Source organism: Psittacula echo (genome assembly GCF_963264785.1).
Source record: "Psittacula echo genome assembly, chromosome: 2".
Taxonomy (NCBI): Eukaryota; Metazoa; Chordata; class Aves; order Psittaciformes; family Psittacidae; genus Psittacula; species Psittacula echo.
This window is the reverse complement of record NC_137737.1, coordinates 113,454,486-113,473,288: the sequence shown is the minus strand read 5'-3', so window position 1 is coordinate 113,473,288 and position 18,803 is coordinate 113,454,486. Positions and strand designations below refer to the sequence as shown.

General features: G+C 41.6%; 1 protein-coding gene across 1 annotated transcript in view; it reads left to right on the top strand.

The window, feature by feature from the left end:
- Positions 1 to 7,694: 7,694 nt before the first annotated feature.
- The window catches only part of CHST9 (carbohydrate sulfotransferase 9), a gene marked incomplete at its 3' end in the record, with an annotated part of 88,249 nt that continues 77,140 nt past the window's right edge, over positions 7,695 to 18,803 (top strand). Inside the window, exon 1 of the mRNA XM_080610427.1 lies at positions 7,695 to 8,160. Coding sequence (XP_080466553.1) covers positions 8,061 to 8,160 — 100 coding nt within the window. The 5' untranslated portion in view covers positions 7,695 to 8,060. The remainder of the gene's footprint in view (positions 8,161 to 18,803) is intronic.

Below are 18,803 nucleotides of genomic sequence, written 5' to 3'. Positions count from 1 at the left end.
GGCAAGAGCTATCTTTTCCAGGACTTCCTTGAAGAAACATAAGCGAAGCAATACGCCCGTTAAGAGAGATAACGTTATTTATCTATATGGCTAGTCTATTGTCAGAATACGCTGATAACATGTGCTAATAAGCACTACTTAAATATTTTTTCTATGCATCCCGTTTCCCATAGACGACAATAAAGTTTTTTTGCTACCTATTTCAGTAGCTAATTTACAGCTACGATTTGCCTTTACCTGGCAGCTTAGATGCATTTGTTTGCTCGCACAGGGAGAGGCTACCTCCGGATCTGTAACAGCAAACAAAACCTGTTAGCAAAGCGCTTAATCTCCTGGGCGCTCAGAGGTAGGAGCGGCGAGCAGCAATCCGCGCCGTCACACGGGCTCTGCAGCTACCGCGCCGCCGGGCAAACCCTCCCTTCACCTGCCCGGCGGGAAGAGACGCGCCCCCCCACCGCCCCATCAGGCCTCGGTGGGGGCTCCCGTTCAGGCCGGGGCCCCAAAAGTTTCGCGGTGAAAGTTTGAGCGCCGGCGCCTCCCGGGAGCGGCGGGCAGGTGAGGGGCTGCCGCGGGGGCCCCCACCCGGGGCGGAGGGAGGATGGGGGGGAGCGTGTGCGGCACGTTGGGGGGGTGCTGCGGGATGTCCTCCCCGGCCCCGCAAGCGGTGGCTCCCCGGGTGCAACGCTCCGCCGGCACCGCCCAGCCCCAGGGCGCCGGGAGTTTCCCAGCGGAGGCAGCGCCGCCGCCCCGGTACGTTTGTTGGGGACCGTCCGCAGGAGACGGATGGGGGGGGTGAGGGGGGTTAAAGCCGGGCCAGTTCCGCCTCTCTGCGGCAAGGGGCTCTCAGTCTCCGGCAGCGGCAGCCGAGGGTCGTCCCCTCTCGCAGAGGGGGGCTGCCGGTCGTCCCCAAAAGTTTCGGGTAATGCTGAGCTCCCCGCCGCTCTGCAGAGCCACCAACTTCTCTGCTGACTCCTCCACCTCCCCGCTCACCGTCATACTGCGGGAATCGGGAATGTGGGGCATGTCTTCACAATTAAAAAACTGTCCAGTGGTGCCCTTGCGTTTTCAAGCAGTAGAGAGAGTGGCTGGGGCGGGCTGCAAGTCTGCTAGGCATGCTGATAACAGTTCTGTTCGCTGCAGTCAATAAACAACATTGTGTAAGTTCACCAGTTAAAAAAATGCAAGATCTTGCGTTGACACAGTCCTTTTCTTACTCCTCCCTATCCTAAGAGGAGGAAGAAAGTCCACCTGCAACCCTGCCAGAAGACTGAGAGCTATCAAGTTGCCTTCCTGTTAGCGCCAACTTCCCAAAATACAGGTGACTTCCGTGAGGACTGCTTGCTGACTTCTAGCAGTGCTTCAGGCAGGTAAGAGCTATGCATGCCAATCTTCGTCTGCTGAGGTGCAGTGGGGTCCCCAGTTCTGACTGGGAGCTGTTACAAAGAATAATAATGCTTTTTCCTTTTTTCAAAGCATGATGCCCTGCAGCTGTAGAACGAAACCCTTGGTATGGAATAGTCTGGTACGCTGGTGAAGTTCAAAACCCAGCACTTTGAGTGCTGGAGTGTCTTCTCTGTTCTCTTTATATAAGCAAAACTTTTAATGACGCTGATGAGTTAACTTGTGTACTCATGGATAGGACAACTCTGCATTTATCTGTTGTTAACACAAGCATAGCTTTTGTTTGTTTCTTTCTAAAGAATAATTAGTAGAACTTCAGCTTTAAATTAACCCACAAGTGGCTGAAAGTTGACATGTGGATTAAACTATACAGTCTGAAGTCCAATAGAATTCATGGTTGAGGAGAAGGACCAGGTAAGTGGTTGTATTTGTGCATGTTCTCAGAAGCAGTGCAGGTGCTATTGACTACTTTCAGTCACCTAGTATGAGCCCTATAGAAAAATTTAATGGCATCAGAAATTGACATATGCTTCTTTACTAAAATAAACCTTGTTTACGTCCATTGTTTCATTAAAGGAGTTTTTTTTCTTTGGAAATATATTGCAAGGATAATGAGGAACTAGTGACTTTAACAGCCAAATCAAATGCAAACCATATTTTCTTTGCCACATTAATAATTTTGTATAACATGTTGTATGCTTTAAAGTGTATTAGTAACAAAACATAATTGCTGTAACAACATTGTGGTCTGCAACGTAACAAGGGAGACTGAAGTGGAAAAATGTTAAATATATGCAACTTGGCTGGGTGGGAAGTTACTTTGATGGTGTTGGTGTTTGGAATTTCCTGACTGCTCTTGAAATTTAAAATTTTTAAGCTCTATTTTTTTAAAGGGGTTTTACTGTTTCAGGATTTTCAGTGGGTGAATGAAGGATGCTCGTTTTGTTTAAACAGTTCTCTCCTTTGCCAAGAAATCTCTACCTATTAATACAATATACTTAATTATTTTTGTCTTACGGAATGCTAACAAAATTCTCTTGATTTGCAAGGTTGGTAGGTAGTAATCTTCCGTTACTGCTAGTGATAAAAGTTGTGCAGGCCAGATGGTGTCTTCAGTTACATCTTGACGCAACCTTCTTATAAGCATCTCTTCAGGTGAAGAAGTTGCCGAGGTATCAGCAGCACTGATGTACCAGTGGGCCTGGATGCTCTGTATCTCCCTCTTTGGCACCAGGTACTGAAACACTGTCTGTCATGCGTTGAGAGAGAAACTCATCACTGCACTGCGCTGTCTGTACTCAGTCCTGTTGCAGTGAGGCCTGCCAGATTTTTTACCATACCGCTGATCTGCCCCATTAGATTCCTATGGACAGGAAGGGCTACATTATGGGAAGTTTGGTTTGGTTTTTATTATTTTTATTTCAACAAACTTTCTCAGCTGCACTGAGTTTGGTTATCTTGATCTGGTTACTCACTTAATTCAAACTTCTGGAAGGACTTTGACTTCACCCAATCATAATACTCAGTGTAATTTGCTGGACAAAGAAAGTGGCAAATATTGTTATGTTTATTCCTAGAAAACATTGGAATAAACTACAATGAAGAGCAGCACTTCCTGACAAGAGGAACTGTGCAAGCATTGTTGAGAGCTGGAGCTGTGCCTTTTGTTAGTTGTTGTGAAGCCAGAAAGTTGATATGGGGACAGTGGAAAGGTGATCCTCCAGGATCACCTTTGCGTGAAGTAGGACAAGCTAACAGATGAGAAGTGAGGAAGGAGGGAGAGCTTTTAAGTGAGAAGATATCTGTGCCTTATTCTGCTGACTGAGCTAAAGTAGCCTGGGCCAGTGTCCAGCAGAACATTCCTTGGTACAAAATTTTCTTGCTGTGATATTCCAGTGGAGGCATCAGAAAACATGTTGCTTCTTGAGGTAAGGAAGGAAAGAGGGAAGAAAAAGAAAGTGTGGGATTGCAGTGTCCTTTTCCTCCTTTTGCTTTCGTAAATTCAGTTGTGTCTAAGGAGATGCTGAGAGGGTGGGAATTTGTAGTAACCCACAGTAATATGAATGCTTTGACCTTTATAAAGAGCATCTGTTTTTTCCCATTAGTATTCTGCTGGCTAAGACACGCATCTTAATCATCATTTTTTTTTGCAGGTGAAGGAAAAAAGGTGGAGGGGAATTAACAAAAATGTTTCTAAATTGTTTGAGACAATCTAATTTTGCTTTTATATGGTCTTGATTTTGTGACTAAGTGATGGTGTGAGTAACAGTAGCAAGGAAATCTTAAGTTAGCCAAGCATACTGCAAACAGATGCTGTTGGTTTTGTGTGGTCTGGAATATGAAAAAGCCAGTAATGGTACCTGAGTGCTGGAGGTGCCTCTCCTCAGCTGCAGGTGTGTTTGCTTGCGAGGAAGAGAAGGGTGAATGGTGTACTGACATTAGGAATCATGCCAAAAGCAGGAGATGCACTCTTCCCCATTTTTGAGTGGCTGTGCTTCTTCAGTTGCTTGTGTTGGCCCTGTGCAGGAATATGAGTCTTCCAGCTGGACCTAAAACAGAGTTGGAAAAATGCAAAGGTTTTACATTAGAGGAATGTAGATTCCTGAAAATCTTAAATTTGACAATGGCATTAAAAAGTTTGGCCTCAGAAGTGAATGAATATAAACGTATCAAGTTTCTAAATTTTTCGTGCAAAGAGGTCTGTGTTGTCATCTAAGGCATGTAGTGCTTTTGTCTGCCAAATTAAACATTTCTCCATGTTAAATAAGAACAATAGATAGTAATCTCCAGCACTCCAAAAGGACTTGAAGTTTTGGTGTGTTTGGATCACTATGACATTTTCTGTGAAGGCCTGAGTTGAAAAGTGTGAGACATTGGGGTTCATACTTCCAAAAGAGATGGGAGGGAAGTCAGGCATGGGTGAGAGGGATACAGCAGTTTCCTAGGCTACATTAGTTTCCCCATCGCAAGCATCCTGTTCAGCAGGACGGTCAAGTTATCACACCATGGAGCCATGTTCCCCAGAACTGGAGGCAAAGAAAGATTTACAGCTCAACTAGAGATGCTGAACTTATGTCTGGATACAGCTGATCTCTTCTGAAAATACTTAGGTTGAAAGTAATTGCTTGTTGTCTCTTCCTTCACAGCCACAAGAGAGCATTCATCTTGATTAAAGAATATTTGCAGGTATTTCCTCTTTGCCAGGATGCTAGAGAGTGTTATTCATGACCTTTGCTTTTTAATACTGAAGGAGCAAATTTGTCAGTGTTGGGTGGCCGTTTTTCAAGTCCCACTAGAAGACTGCTAGACACAGACTTTTCTTAATGTCGCTATCATTTTTTTCATATGTGGATTACAAATCACTACCTTAAATAAACTACTTATTCAAGCTGAAAAGCCTGAAAAAATCTGATAAGGTAGCCGAATAGCTTCAGAATTTGGATGGGTTTGATATATTTAGAGTCTAACCTGTGCTAAAATAGGTAGTCTTAATTAAAACTGATGTTACTCCTGTTTAAAATTAATCTTAAAACTTAGACAACACATAAACAAAGAATACAGTTTCATATAAATTAAATTTAAATAAATTAAAGTAACTGCAAGCAGCATGAAAACTCTTGATACAAAGATAATTGTAGTGACTGTGATGGTGAAGTAAATTGGCTGTAGGGTGTTTGATAGTTAAAAAGTGCATCTTGAACTGCTGTTGCCTTCTAGGAGCTTCTATCCACACAAAACTGAAACTACCCTACCAGAAGAAACATCTGTTTTCTTACTCACAGATTAAATTTCTTGGAAGTGCTCTTGATTTTACTATGCATCTGATGATGCAGGGCTGATATATGGTGCTGCGTGCAACCATGATGGTGTTTGCTCAAGGTCAGCCGTATATCATGTGCTATAGATGCATGTGATGGCTGGTATAGATAAAGGAAGAGCCATCAGTGCTGTTCCTTAAGTAAATCCTTTGCGGGCTGTAGTTTGATTAAACCAGCATTTCTGACTTCCTGAGGCACTAAGGTACACATTCCTTCTTCCTGGAACAGTTTTTAGCTGAATGTTACATGGCAGGCGTGTGAGCCCTCCTGGTGGTGACAAGAGCTGAGCAATAAGGGATGAGGAGAGCAAGTGGCTGGAGAGAGCAGCAGTGCCAGCCTGCAGGTGTTGGAAAAGTTCACGGTTCGTGGAGACGTGGTGTGAGATACTTTGTTTTCAGCATCATCCGTGTGGCCTGAGAAAAGTTTTCTTGCCCACTCAAGGACACTAGTTCTCAGAAAGGAGGACTTATAATGCAACAGCTTTGTGTAGTCAGAGATGGAAACAAATGATAAAATCACAAAAGTGGGTTTATTTGGAAGAATGCCACTATTCATGGTTTGTGTCTGGATCACTGCTTTTTTATTATGAGAAAGTTATGAATCCCAAACAACTTTTCCAAAAGAAACTGATTCCTGCTTTCTAGTAGCTCTAGTTTGATTAATTTCTGTCAAAGATACTCATTCAGACGTCCATGTCTTATTTATTTGGCTTTTTTGTTTCTATTCCAGATGCTGTCAATGTCCTCCTACATGAACAACACAGCTTTTGTCTGGGGGAAAACAGAAGAGGTTTGTATTTGTTGGTCCTTTGACTAATGGCTATTGCTTATGCTGGGAAGCTTCTGTCTTGTCAGCAGAGCGATTTCTGAAGACGTGCAAACAGTGCATTTGCTGCATGACTGAAGTTAGGTGCAAAGACCTAAGTAAACCTTTTGGCATAAAAAAGAAAGACTGCAAGTCTGAGAGTGCTGAGAGCACTGTAGGAAAAGGTGCAAGAGATAACAGCTAGTGAAGAGCATTTTCTTTGGTTTTGCCCAGTCTTCACTGCTTCCTTCCAATCCTGTGCATCATCACAGCAGCTGCAAACAGGTACATGTATATAATATGTAGGTAATGCCATCTCTGCAGAATCAAGGCAGTAGGAGCTAGGTTCACTAAAGCACCTAGCCGTCTTCCTTCCATTTTCCAGATTCAATCCAGGTACTTCATGGCCATACAAAAATCTTCAGACAGAACATTTGCATTCTGTTAATGTCTAGCTGAATTCTACAGAACAATTATGTATAAAAGCATTAATATTTAAACTCTGGTTTACAGTTTTTGCAGGCTAGTGTATTGCTTTAGAGCAGTGTATAGTCTTAATGGCACAGAACTGGGAAAAAAACCCACTTTAAAGCTCTGAATGCAGTTTTGTTGTTCTTGAAATCTTTTGTCTTTTGAACGCAGTTACTTTGTTCATTCAACAGCTATTTTTAATGGGAGCTCCTGCTAAGCCTTATGTGTATGTGTGTGAAACTCAACAATTATAGATGTAACAGTGCTGAGTTATTTAAAAATACAAACTTACGGAACATGCAGCACTTGTACACTTCAGAATAACTCTTAAATGTCTGCATTTTTCTTTTTCTGTTTATTTGGATGCTCATGTACTTTATTTCTCTTGCAAATATTTTTCAGTAAACTGTCTTCCTTTAAAAGCTTGAGTTTTATCTTGTGTTCTTTGTGGGAGTTTATCAGACACTTCTATCCAATATGCACTTCAAAGGGTTTCCATTTTGTTGAACTTTAACACTTTTCCTTTTGCTGACCAGGTCAGTTTCAACAGCTGCTTTTCAGCTTCTAGTAACATCCTTCCAGCTTTCTGATTCAGGTTAAGGAGTTGGCTTTTTTATGACCCACAGTGTTTTCTATGTTCTGTTGTTATAAACTTAATTTTATAGCCTTTTTCTGGCAGGTGCAGGGCATCAGGTATAATACTTCCTTTTTCTGAGCCCTCTGCTCTGCAAGAAGGTAATCTTTTTGGTAAGGTTTCACACTCAGTCTCATTTCTGTTGAACTTAGTGGTGAGAATTGGGTTTTTGCAAGTCCTCCCCAAGTTGCAAAATAGCTGAGTAAAAAGTTAATCCATTCATTTCTTTTCTGCAACATTACTGATATCATCTTACAGTGACATCTGCAAAACTCAGCTTGGATTCATGTTTGAGGGTAAATATCAGGGTATGACTCCCGGAAGCACAGGGTGAACTGATGCCAAGGCACTGTGAGTGGAATTGTGTTATGGGGGTGACTACAGACACCCTTCCTTGTGCACACAGGGTCATGCAGTCCAGAAGCAGAGGCACCGGGTTGCCCATCACAAGGAACTGGCAGCACCAGGGTGCAACCTGGCCACCCAGGATGCCACCAGCTGCTGCTGTAGCTGCTCAGCTGTGATAGTTGGTGGGCACTGGTTGACTGGTGTGACACCTGGGCATCTCACTGCAGGTGTCACCTCCCTCCATTAACAACAGCAGGCGATGTTTGGTGGTGTGGAGGGGGAACGTTTTCTGCAGCCACCTTGAGAAACACTTGGAATTCATCCAGATGGAGAATTGATATTGCGAGCAGAAATCTAAGCATTGAAAGCAATAGCTTGTAAGAGTTCCAGTTTGTGTATAGTATACTGTTTGCACAGGCTCTGGTGAAGAATAAAAATGTAACACAAGAACTAGCTCCATCTCTTGTTGTTCCAGGTTGGTGTCTCAGAAGAAGATGCTGAAGAAGATGCAGGCATGCTGAAGATTTCAGAGAAGTGAGCCATGTGTGCCTCTGAAAGCTGAAAAGTAGCTCACTGCTAAGGTCATGAACCTGAGACAAGTTTTTATGTCTGTACTGATGTTTGGAGTAGCTGGTCTACTCCTCTTCATGTATCTGCAAGTGTGGATTGAAGAACAACATACAGGTACAGTAGACTTTCTCACTTTCTCTTTTTTTTTTTTTTTATGTAGTTGTGTCCTTTATTTAAAAGATGACTGTAATGTCTGTTGAATACATGTGGGCAGTTGGGGGATTCCCCCCATTTGGCAGTAGAATGGCACTGAAAACAGACTTGTCTTAATTGCTACACTTTATAAGTATTAAGAGATTTCTTGAGTCGCATAAGATGCCCCCAGCTACCGTATCATATTGTATCAGCTTCATTTGCAAAAGCAAGTGTTGCAAAAGCGTACTGTGTATGTGTGAAGCCAAGCAAGTCCAGTTTAGAAATAGTTCTGTATGATGATTTTCGGTGGGTCTTGTACATTTATTGTGGCAAAGCTATTCTTTGAGAATTACTGCTATGTCTTGTAGACAAAAGTGGTCTTTATAGCAACAATGCTCATGTGGAATCATCCTATCCCATTTTTTCTGTTATTTGAGACAGAGTTAGATACTTAACTTACAAGACTTTTTTATATATAGCAGCAGAGTCTTATTACAACTTCCAGTAAATCTGTGCTAGCACTCAGAATTATGCTTCTGAGTTGAATTTCTGTTATTCCCCATTTACTGTATTTTGGTTTGCACCACAGGTTGATCTGATTCCTTTATGGATGAAACTAAACTATGCTATTTATCTCAGCCTCTAGCAGATTCTTAGTTCACAGGATCAGCCTACAGTTAGTCTGAAGTAACCCCCTGGAAATGTGAGTAGGATGGATGTCAACAAGGTCCTTAACACCCATTGTTTTGCTCTGCAGGTTTACTTAGTTTGTGCCATGTTTCTTGGTGTCGTATCCTTGATTTTAGTTGTATACTATTTTTTATTTGGGGATTGTTAGGGTTTGGCTTTTCGTTTGGTGGTTTGTTGTTTGTTTGCTTTTTCTCCATTAACAATCCAGAATATTCCCAACTTGTTAAGAAGTCCTGACATTTATGTCCTTTCGTCTCTTGCTCAGCTTCCATTTCCTCTGTAAAACTGTAGTATGCTGATACCATTGTGAAGAAATACATCTGTAAAACCACATTAGTCTTCTGGCTTTATTGATCTGTGCTTTTATTCTATATGAGCTGCTAGGCTCCAGTATGTTTTAGAGAGCAGTGGTGAGGGGGAGAACCTAGTGCATCACTCTTGCAATTGTTTGACAATGACCTTGAGGGTTTTTTTCAACTAAACTGCAATGATCACAACATTAATTTCAGATTGTTAATGTCTCTGGGCTGGTCCAAGATATTTGCAATCTTGTGTTTTGTTAATGTATGTTAATCTGTTAAAAGAGGTAGCACAGACTCCCCTGGGAAAGGCTCTCTTGTAATCAGCTGTTGACACCAGGGTGCTGGCAGAAACAGAGCCTGCTGCTGTGGGGGGGAGGCTTCCTTGAAAAGCTGTACTCTTGTCAGGAATGTAAAGGGCAGATATCCTTGCTTTCAAGGTAGTTTAGGAATGTAGATGATAACTGTAGATTATTGATTTATTTACTTGCTGACATTCTTCACATTCCTTGCATCTTTTCTTGGGCTGCAATTAACCTTTTTTTCCTTGAAGTGCTCCTTGTTCCTATTTCTCACTGTTTTTTCCTTTATTTTTGTCTGTATCTATCTACCATTAAAAAGAAACAGGGAAAAAAATTTAATAAAAGGGGAGTTAGAACACAGAGAGTATTCTTTTGGGCAACCAGACGCCTTCTTTGGGGTTTTCTTTGATGTATTGCCATAATCTTCAGGAGAGAGGCTTCTCCTTGGACACATAAGTCATTTCCATGTGAAAACATTTATGTAATAAAACGGAAACCTTTGGAGAACAACAGAATAATTAAGAGAGCTTGAAGTGTGGCTGCAATTTTGAGTGCCCTTTTATCCTACTGAACTGCTGCTGGGACAGCACTTCAGCAAGATCCGAAAAGAATAATTTTGGCATTGTCTACAGTCACTAAGTCCTGCACGTCAGAAAGATCATGGTGAAAAATCATTCTGTGGTGTCTGCTCTTGCCTCTTCTTCAAATTTACCATGAAGAGAGCCATTCTTTTTTATTTCAAACACCTGTATCTCCTCTAAACCTTCTGCAGCTCAGTTCTCTAATGTTGCCCCCTGTATGCTGCTTAAGAGCCGATATGAAATAAAACATATTTGCATATTCACAATATACATTAGTTCGGTTATGGGCATTTTGCAATTTTTATTTTTTTTCCCCTCTTCTGCTGTGTTTTTCATATTGCCACTGTGGTTTTTTTGGGATGAGCTGTGTCTAGAAAATCCCAAATTGACAAGTATCTTTACAAGGATTTTATGTGTTCCTTTAATCGTATCACTAGTCACACAGCTGTAAGACAGCAAGGTTTAATCTGCAAGTGCCTGAGCATGTGATTTGATGTTCTATTAAGAAATGGAAACTGTGCCTCATGCTTCTCAACTGCTGTGCTGTGAGCCTGTAGAGACAAGTGTGTGTTGTAGGCATAACTATTTTTATCTTCCACAGTGCCCTGCTCAAGACCTACAGCGTTCATGTTTGTATTTAGTTGCAGAAGGATGGAAAGTTGGATGTATTCGAGTTCAGGAAAGTATCTGTTGTGCATGAGCGAGGTGCTGCCGTTTGCCATGCGTTCCTCTGAATATCTGACTTGGAGCCTTTATAAATCCAGAAGAGAGAGTTCATTTTACTTGATCGTTGCTTGTAATGTTCATATTTCTCAGGCTTTCCTAGCTGTGGTGTGAGTGATTCCTAGTCAGATGTAGATATTGTAGGGAATCGGAAAATTATATGGTAATTTACAATTTCCTTATTAGAGTTTGTCCTACTATATTAAAGTCAGACTATTGCTTTCACATTCACCAATCTCATTGCTACCTTTTCTCTTTCTAGCTTTCCATAATTTTTCCCACTAGACCTAATGCCACTTTTTTTCATAGTTTGATTCCTTTCTCTATGTCTCTCTTCTTTCTACTTGCTCTTCATACCTCTGAGATCCTAACTGTGATTTGATTCCCCCATTTGTCTTATTTTCTTCTAGACCTGATTTTATCTAAGCATGTTTTTTCCCTCATTTACTTTTGCAAACTAATTCCCTCATCATTCAAATTATCCAGCCCAGGAACACCTTCCCTAATCTTTCATCCTGTCTGTGTACTTCAGATGCACCTGCAGGCTCAGCAGCTGGATGTGCCTCTCAGCACAGCCACGTCTTTTGCTCCCTCCCACTGTGCTTGGACTCTTCAGATTATTTCTAGTCACGTTCATAATCCCTATAAATTCAAAAAGAGAAAAATCTTTCATTTTACAGGTGTCTAAGAAACAGCTGGTATCTACACAGTGGTCCTCTCTGATAGCTTTTCAGAGACATTAGCAGACTGAGAGAATGGGCGAGTTTCTTAGTTTGGCTCTGTGCGTAGAGTTTATGAAGACAGGATGATTTATCCTTACTCAGATGTGTAAGAGCCCTTCTGTGGGTGTCTTCAGTTCACCTCAGTGGAGCAGTGTGGAACAGACTTGTCAAGAAGAATCCAGCATGAGTGTCAACACATACAGACTTCATCTGTCTGAAAAATTCATTGACATAAATGCTGATAATGCAATATATATGGAGCACTTCAGGTTCTGCATATATAAATATATTCACTTACATATAAACGCATATACATAAATAAAGCCTGATGTGAATTCACCTAAATCTCAAAGCTTTACTTGACAGTCTTCCATGTGATCTTGCATTCTTCAGTGAAAGCATCAGATATTGCGGCACTGATTAGAAAGCAATTGCTATTTATTGCATGCTTAGTAATTTCCAGCACTGTTAATCTTACACAGGGGAAGAGAACTGCTGGGTCTTCCAGAATTGATGTGGAGTTTTATACCATGAATCACCTGAATTAGGGGGGGGTGAGGTGCAAGGGATACTTGCATTTTAATCCTGCTGAGTTACAGATGTGAAATTGATTTTAAGTTAGGGATTCTGATTTTGTACTTTAAAACCCTTCTTTTTTTGGGTTGTCTGATGTGATTTAGTGTGACTGATTACTAAAAAATAATCTGTAAAATCTTTGCTGTTTGTGTGGGTTGATTTTTATTTAAACCTTGCCTGAGTGGAGCAACATGGATGTGGCTTAAAGTTCACACGTAATGCATTGCAAAGGCAACTGTTTACACAGAAGTCATAGTTCTCCTAGGCAGTCTTCAGTAAATACATTAAACTAACATATTTGTAGAAACCAGGTTTGTAAGTAAAGGAGAAAAGGATACTGCTCAATAATAATTATTAATCATGAATAATTTAGTTCTTTTAGTAACCTTGAAATATTCCTGTTGTCAAAGTCTTGTGTAGTTTATGGGAGGCTTCTCTGCTGGAGAACACTAATATGCAAGCATATCTTCCTGGTTTGCAATGTCCAGCTACTAATGAGGCTGCTCTAATGAGGCTGAGTGTGTTTAGGTTTTACTCTTCTGCTTCAGAATATGCTGTCTTCTGTGTCAAAAAGTGGTTTTGTTTCTTTGCTTTTTTAGAAAGCTGCCTCCTTATTGGATTGAAGCAAAAACCAAAACAAAACAAAAAACCCAACAAACAAAAAAAAAAAAAAGAAAAAAAAAATTGAAAAGAAGGATTCAGTAGGGTCTGTAAATGCTTCTTGGTGACCAGTTATGGAGTTGTTGAAGTCCCAGAAATACTAGGTGAATTTCACCATGTAATGAGTTTCCTTCCCCCTCTCTCCACCTCCCACCTTTAAGCTGTAGCGAGAGAACAATTGTCTGCATTAAAAAAACTCTATTAAGAAACAGGTAGAGATTGATACTTTGTCAAACCATAATGATCTAAAAACATAAATAAAAACTAGAGTCTCACACCATCTTCAGCAGCTGCAAAAACCAGAAGCTTTAAGAAAAATAATTTAAATTTTCATACTGGTGAATAAATAATTTAAATTTTCATACTGGTGCATATAACACATAAGACTGTAATTTTCTGTTTGTGAGGATGTTCTTCCTAGATCTGTTTGTTTAGCAGCCCTCAATCTTGCATCTCCTTCACTTTTATCATTCTTGCAGCTAAATTGCTTCTAATTTTAGAAATCCTTCTTTTTTAAAAGAAATTCTTGCCATGCTGGTTTTTTTTGAGGTTATTGAGGAAGAGCATGTCTCAGTTGGTGATATGTTTTAATCATTTGGTATTTAGCTTCTGTGTTTTAGTGGTATTTAAAAAAAAGAAAACTAAATGGGATGAGTTTTCTGAGGCTCCTCTCAGCTATAGATTCAATAACTTGTTTCTGCAGAAGAACGTGACATTTACTTGTTACGGTGTATAAGCTTTTGACAACCCACTCAACCTTGTTCATACCTAGACCACAGAGATCTACTTCTAGAAAAGTGTAGCACATACCTTAATTGTACTGGGGACACCTAAACATACTTTTTCTTGCCTATTTTCAAAATACGAATTTCAAAAGAGGCTACTATAACTTTATTATATCTATAGGTATGTAACTTATCTCACTTTAGAATTTGTATTGCAACAACTGCTGGAGGGTTTCTGAGCTTGGTATTGGAACTTTTACATAGTGGGGTGCCCTCTTCCCTGGAAAGGTTGAGTGTCAGTTCATGCTGTCTTCAAAATGCTGGTTTGAGTTGGATATGAAACATGTATTTTCCAGTTATTCAGATCCTTGGAGCAGAACATCTATATGACATTTGTAAATGCAATTTTACATGGAACTTTTAGCAATCATTCTTTCTATTTTGCAGCTATGCTTTGTTTTACATGGTATACGTTATTCAACTTCTGTTTGATTTTCTAGCAGATGTGCTGTCAATGAGTGGTCAATTTCAGTTATTGTCCACCAGTGTTGTTGCTTATAATAACTTTCAGTTGGTAGCACCTCTTCAGTTCCAGAAAGTCCTTTGCTTAGAAGCTGATCATTCAGGCAATGAAGCCCTGCAGTCTTGTCTCTTCAGAGTGCTGATTGTATGATGCAGTACCGTTTAAGACATATATATATAGCTTTACACAGCAAGAATACCGTAGAGGTAATTTTTACCTGGCAGGTCATTTAGAAGTAATGGTAGAAAAACTCTGAGGTGAAAGTTTCTCTGTTCCTGACTTGTTATTTTCCTTAAGTGTACAGCACGTTTTTAGAATAGCAAGTGGTTGCTGCTGGAGTACATTTAAGCCTGCTTACCTCTGTGTCTGATGTTGACCTGCTTTGATATGTGGCTTGATTACAAACAGTCCTGTTAGAGCATGTGATTTGGTCTCTGCCAAAAACCTTTGGCTTCTTAACTACAATTAAATTAGAAATTCTGGTATTTGTTTTTAGTGTGAATAAATGCATATATGTATGCATGCATGCTTACTTTTAGTATCCTCTTTATTTCCCTTCTTTGTGTGGGAGTAGGGACTGCTGGGGGGAGAAATATTTTGAAGAGAAATCTCCTCATTGCTGTCAGGTATTTGGATACATGAAGATGAGTTTATGTGGAAGAGTTGTTTTGGTGTTCAGCCTCAAGAGCCTTTGGTTCTGTCATTTTGCTGCCATTTTATTCATTTGGTGTTACTATAAACAGGCTATTGCTATAAATTAGGGATAATTCTTGATCATCTTGCAACATCTGTGAAATAAACACTTCAAGAGGCTGACAGGTTACGAGTAATGGGAGCCATTTCAGTATACAAGGGATTAATGTCCTACAAATGACGTGTATGATTTAGCTGAAAAACATGTGATGTACATCTCAGAGAAAAAGGTTCAGGGAGGGAAAAAAATAAGATTTCCTTAGAAAAATTAGTTTGGGGTTTTTTTTTTGGGGGGGTTTCCTGCTTGTTTGAGGTTTTTTTTTGCTTGCTTTTATTTTTAATGTAAAGGTAAATATTATTGCATGGTAGTATGGAGATTGGCTATCTTTCAAGTTTGGGTTTCTGCTGCCTCAACTATCTCACTTGTATTTTTTGGGGGGGGTTGTATTTATGTTAATGGCATATTCAAAGAAAAAGAATGTTTCTGCATTTTTACAGTATTTCTGTGGAAGGCATTTCATGACTGCCAGTTTGAAACTGGAAAGATTCATATCACATCAGCATATAGTGTTTTCCTTCCCAGCTCCTCCAACTTTGAGCCTGTCCTGGGTTCAGCAGCAGCAGTCAGTTTTTCTCCTTCTTTGTAGCTGGTGCAGTGCTGTGGTTTTGACTTTTGGCCTGGGAATAATACTGATAAAGCCGATGTTTTCAGCTGCTGGTCAGAATGTTTACCCTGGGAAGCTAGGGACCAGGTGAGGAAGGCTAAGGCCCAGTTAGAATTGAACTTGGCTAGGGATGTTAAGGATAATAGGAAGGGATTCTATAGGTACGTAGCGAGTAAAAGACAGACTAGGGACAACGTAGGCCCCCTTTGGAAGCTATCAGAACTGGCTACCCAGGATTTGGAGAAGGCTGAGGTTCTGAATGACTTCTTCGCCTCAGTCTTCACTGGCAAAATCTCTGACCGCACCACCCAAGTCTTGGAAGGCGAACGCAGGAACTGTGAGAATGAGGACCCTAGGCCCACTGTAGGAGAGGATCTGGTTAGAGACCATCTTTAAAACCTAAACGTACACAAGTCCATGGGACCTGACGAAATCCATCTGCGGGTCCTGAAGGAGGTGGCGGATGAAGTTGCTAAGCCACTGGCCATCATATTTGAAAAATCATGGCAGTCAGGTGAAGTTCCTGACGACTGGAAAAAGGGAAATATAACCCCCATTTTCAAGAAGGGGAAAATGGAGGACCCAGGGAATTACAGACCTGTCAGTCTCACCTCTGTGCCTGGCAAACTCTTGGAGCAGATTCTCCTGGAAGGCATGCTAAGGCACATGAAAAACAAGGAGGTGGTTGGTGACAGCCAGCATGGCTTCACTAAGGGGAAATCCTGCCTGACCAATTTGGTGGCCTTCTATGATGGGGCTACGAAACTGATGGACAGGGGCAGAGCAGTTGACGTCATCTACCTGGATTTGTGCAAAGCGTTCGACACTGTCCCACATGACATCCTTGTCTCTAAATTGGAGAGACATCAATTTGATGGGTGGACCACTCGGTGGATAAAGAACTGGCTGGATGGCCGCACACAAAGAGTTGTGGTCAATGGCTCCATGTCCAGCTGGAGACCAGAAACGAGTGGTGTCCCTCAGGAATTGGTGTTGGGACCGGTCTTGTTCAACATCTTTGTCGGTGACATGGACAGTGGGATTGAGTGCGCCCTCAGCAAGTTTGCCGATGACAGCAAGCTGTGTGGTTCGGTTGATATGCCGGAGGGAAGGGATGCCATCCAGAGGGACCTTGACACGCTTGTGAGGTGGGCTGATGCCAACCTGATGAAGTTTAACCATGCCAAGTGCAAGGTCCTACACCTGGATCAGAGCAATCCCAGGCACAGCTACAGGTTGGGCAGAGAAGAGATTCAGAGCAGCCCTGCGGAGAAGGACTTGGGGGTGTTGATCGATGAGAAAATGAACATGAGCCGGCTTCAGTGTTCGCTCGCAGCCCAGAAAGCCAACAGTATCCTGGCCTGCATCAAAAGGAGCGTGACCAGCAGGTCGAAGGAGGTGATCCTGACCCTCTACTCTGCTCTCATGAGACCTCACTTGGAGTATTGTGTGCAGTTCTGGTGTCCTCAACATAAAAAGGGCATGGAACTGTTGGAACAAGTCCAGAGGAGGCCACGAGGATGATCAGGGGACTGGAGCACCTCCCGTATGAAGACAGGCTGAGAAAGTTGGGGCTGTTCAGCCTGGAGAAGAGAAGGGTGCGTGGAGACCTCATAGCAGCCTTCCAGTATCTGAAGGGGGGCCTACAAGGATGCTGGGGAGGGACTCTTCATTAGGGACTGTAGTGACAGGACAAGGGGTAACGGGTTCAAACTTAAACAGGGGAAGTTTAGGTTGGATATAAGGAAGAAATTCTTTACTGAGAGGGTGGTGAGGCACTGGAATGGGTTGCCCAAGGAAGTTGTGAATGCTCCATCCTTGGCGGTGTTCAAGGCCAGGTTGGATGAGGCCTTGGGTGATATGGTTTAGTGTGGGGTGTCCCTGCCCATGGCAGGGGGGTTGGAACTAGATGATCTCAAGGTCCTTTCCAACCCTAACTATTCTATGATTCTATGACCAAGGACTTTGTGAGTCTCATGCTCTGCCAGGGAGGAGGAGAAGCCGGGAGGAAGCAGGGACAGGACACCTGATCCAAACTAGCCAAAGAGGTATTCCATACCACAGCACGCCATGCCCGGGGATGTAACTGGGAGTTACCCGGAAGGGCACGTCCTCTTTTTTCTGTTGGGCTCTTTTCCGGCGGGCGGTATCGTATTCTCTTCCCTTGTTATTTCTCTTATTAGTATTATTGGTGGCAGCAGCAGTGATTTGTGTTATACCTTAGTTACTGGACTGTTTTTATCTCAACCCTTGGGAGTTACATTCTTTCGATTCTCCTCCCCATCCCTCTGGGGAGGTGTGGGGGGGAGTAGAAACTGCGTGGTTCTGATTTACGGCCTGGGCTTAAACCATGATAAAGCCTCATGGCTGTATCTGTAGGAGTGAATGTTAGTCTTCAGTCACAAAGGAGAGTTAGTTGAGTATTGTCAAATGCTATGTTTAAACAACAACAACAACAAAAAGCACCCAAGAAATGTTCCAAAGTTTGTTCACATCTATCCAAAGTTAGGTTGAATGACTCAGTCAGCTTAAAGGCTCTTCTTTTTGTAAAACTGTAAATATTTATTACTCAAGAAAAACTGCAAAATATGCTGTATTTTAAGCATTGCCCTGTATAAAGATGAAACTGTTCCCAGGCATGTATGAGCCTCACTTGATATAAAATGATGGGGAGTAAAATAGCACACATTCCATTTGCTTTGGATTTTGATTGGTTTGATCTTGATTTAGCAAAGATGTGCAGCAGCGTCCTGTGCTGCCTGGAAAGCCGTAGTTGGCAGCAAGTGGTAACAGTATTTTGCAATCTATAAAATATTATTCCCTACAGTAGATCTTTAAGAGCTCCCACTCTTTCCAGTCCCACTCATATCCACTAAAAAGGATTGTTTCCTTACTATATTGAGAGCCTCCCCATGGTAACAACATCCAACAGTATCATTGACCTCTATTAAACCTGTGTGATACCTGCTAGCAAATACAATTTGTTCCTCACAGCTTTGTTGTTTCAAATGATTTTGTTTATATTATAACCATGAAGCTTTCTATCACGCAGTTCCTGGCAGAAATTCACAGGGCATAGCTCTAGCAAAATCAGTCTGAGTAGGCACAGTTTCTGTCTCTTAATCCTCTGGCTTCTTAGGAGCTATGCTTAGCACCATCTACAAGGGATGATGACATGAGTTACCAAAATGTCTGAGCAATGATAAAAATCTCCTTTGTTTTTTTTTGAGGTGACTAAGAATGCTAAGCAAAGAAAATTCAAGTCTTCACATCACCTATTTAATAATAATTTTCCTGTTTCCAGTTCCATTATATTCTAAAAATAAAAGAAAGGCATGGTCAAAGCTAGCCTTTTCCAAACTAATACTTTTGGTTTGGTTTGGGAATTTTTGTTGGCTCAAGGATGCTGCAGTGCTTAAGCTCCTATAATGGCAGGAGCAGGATATGGGGTAACTGGTGTGAG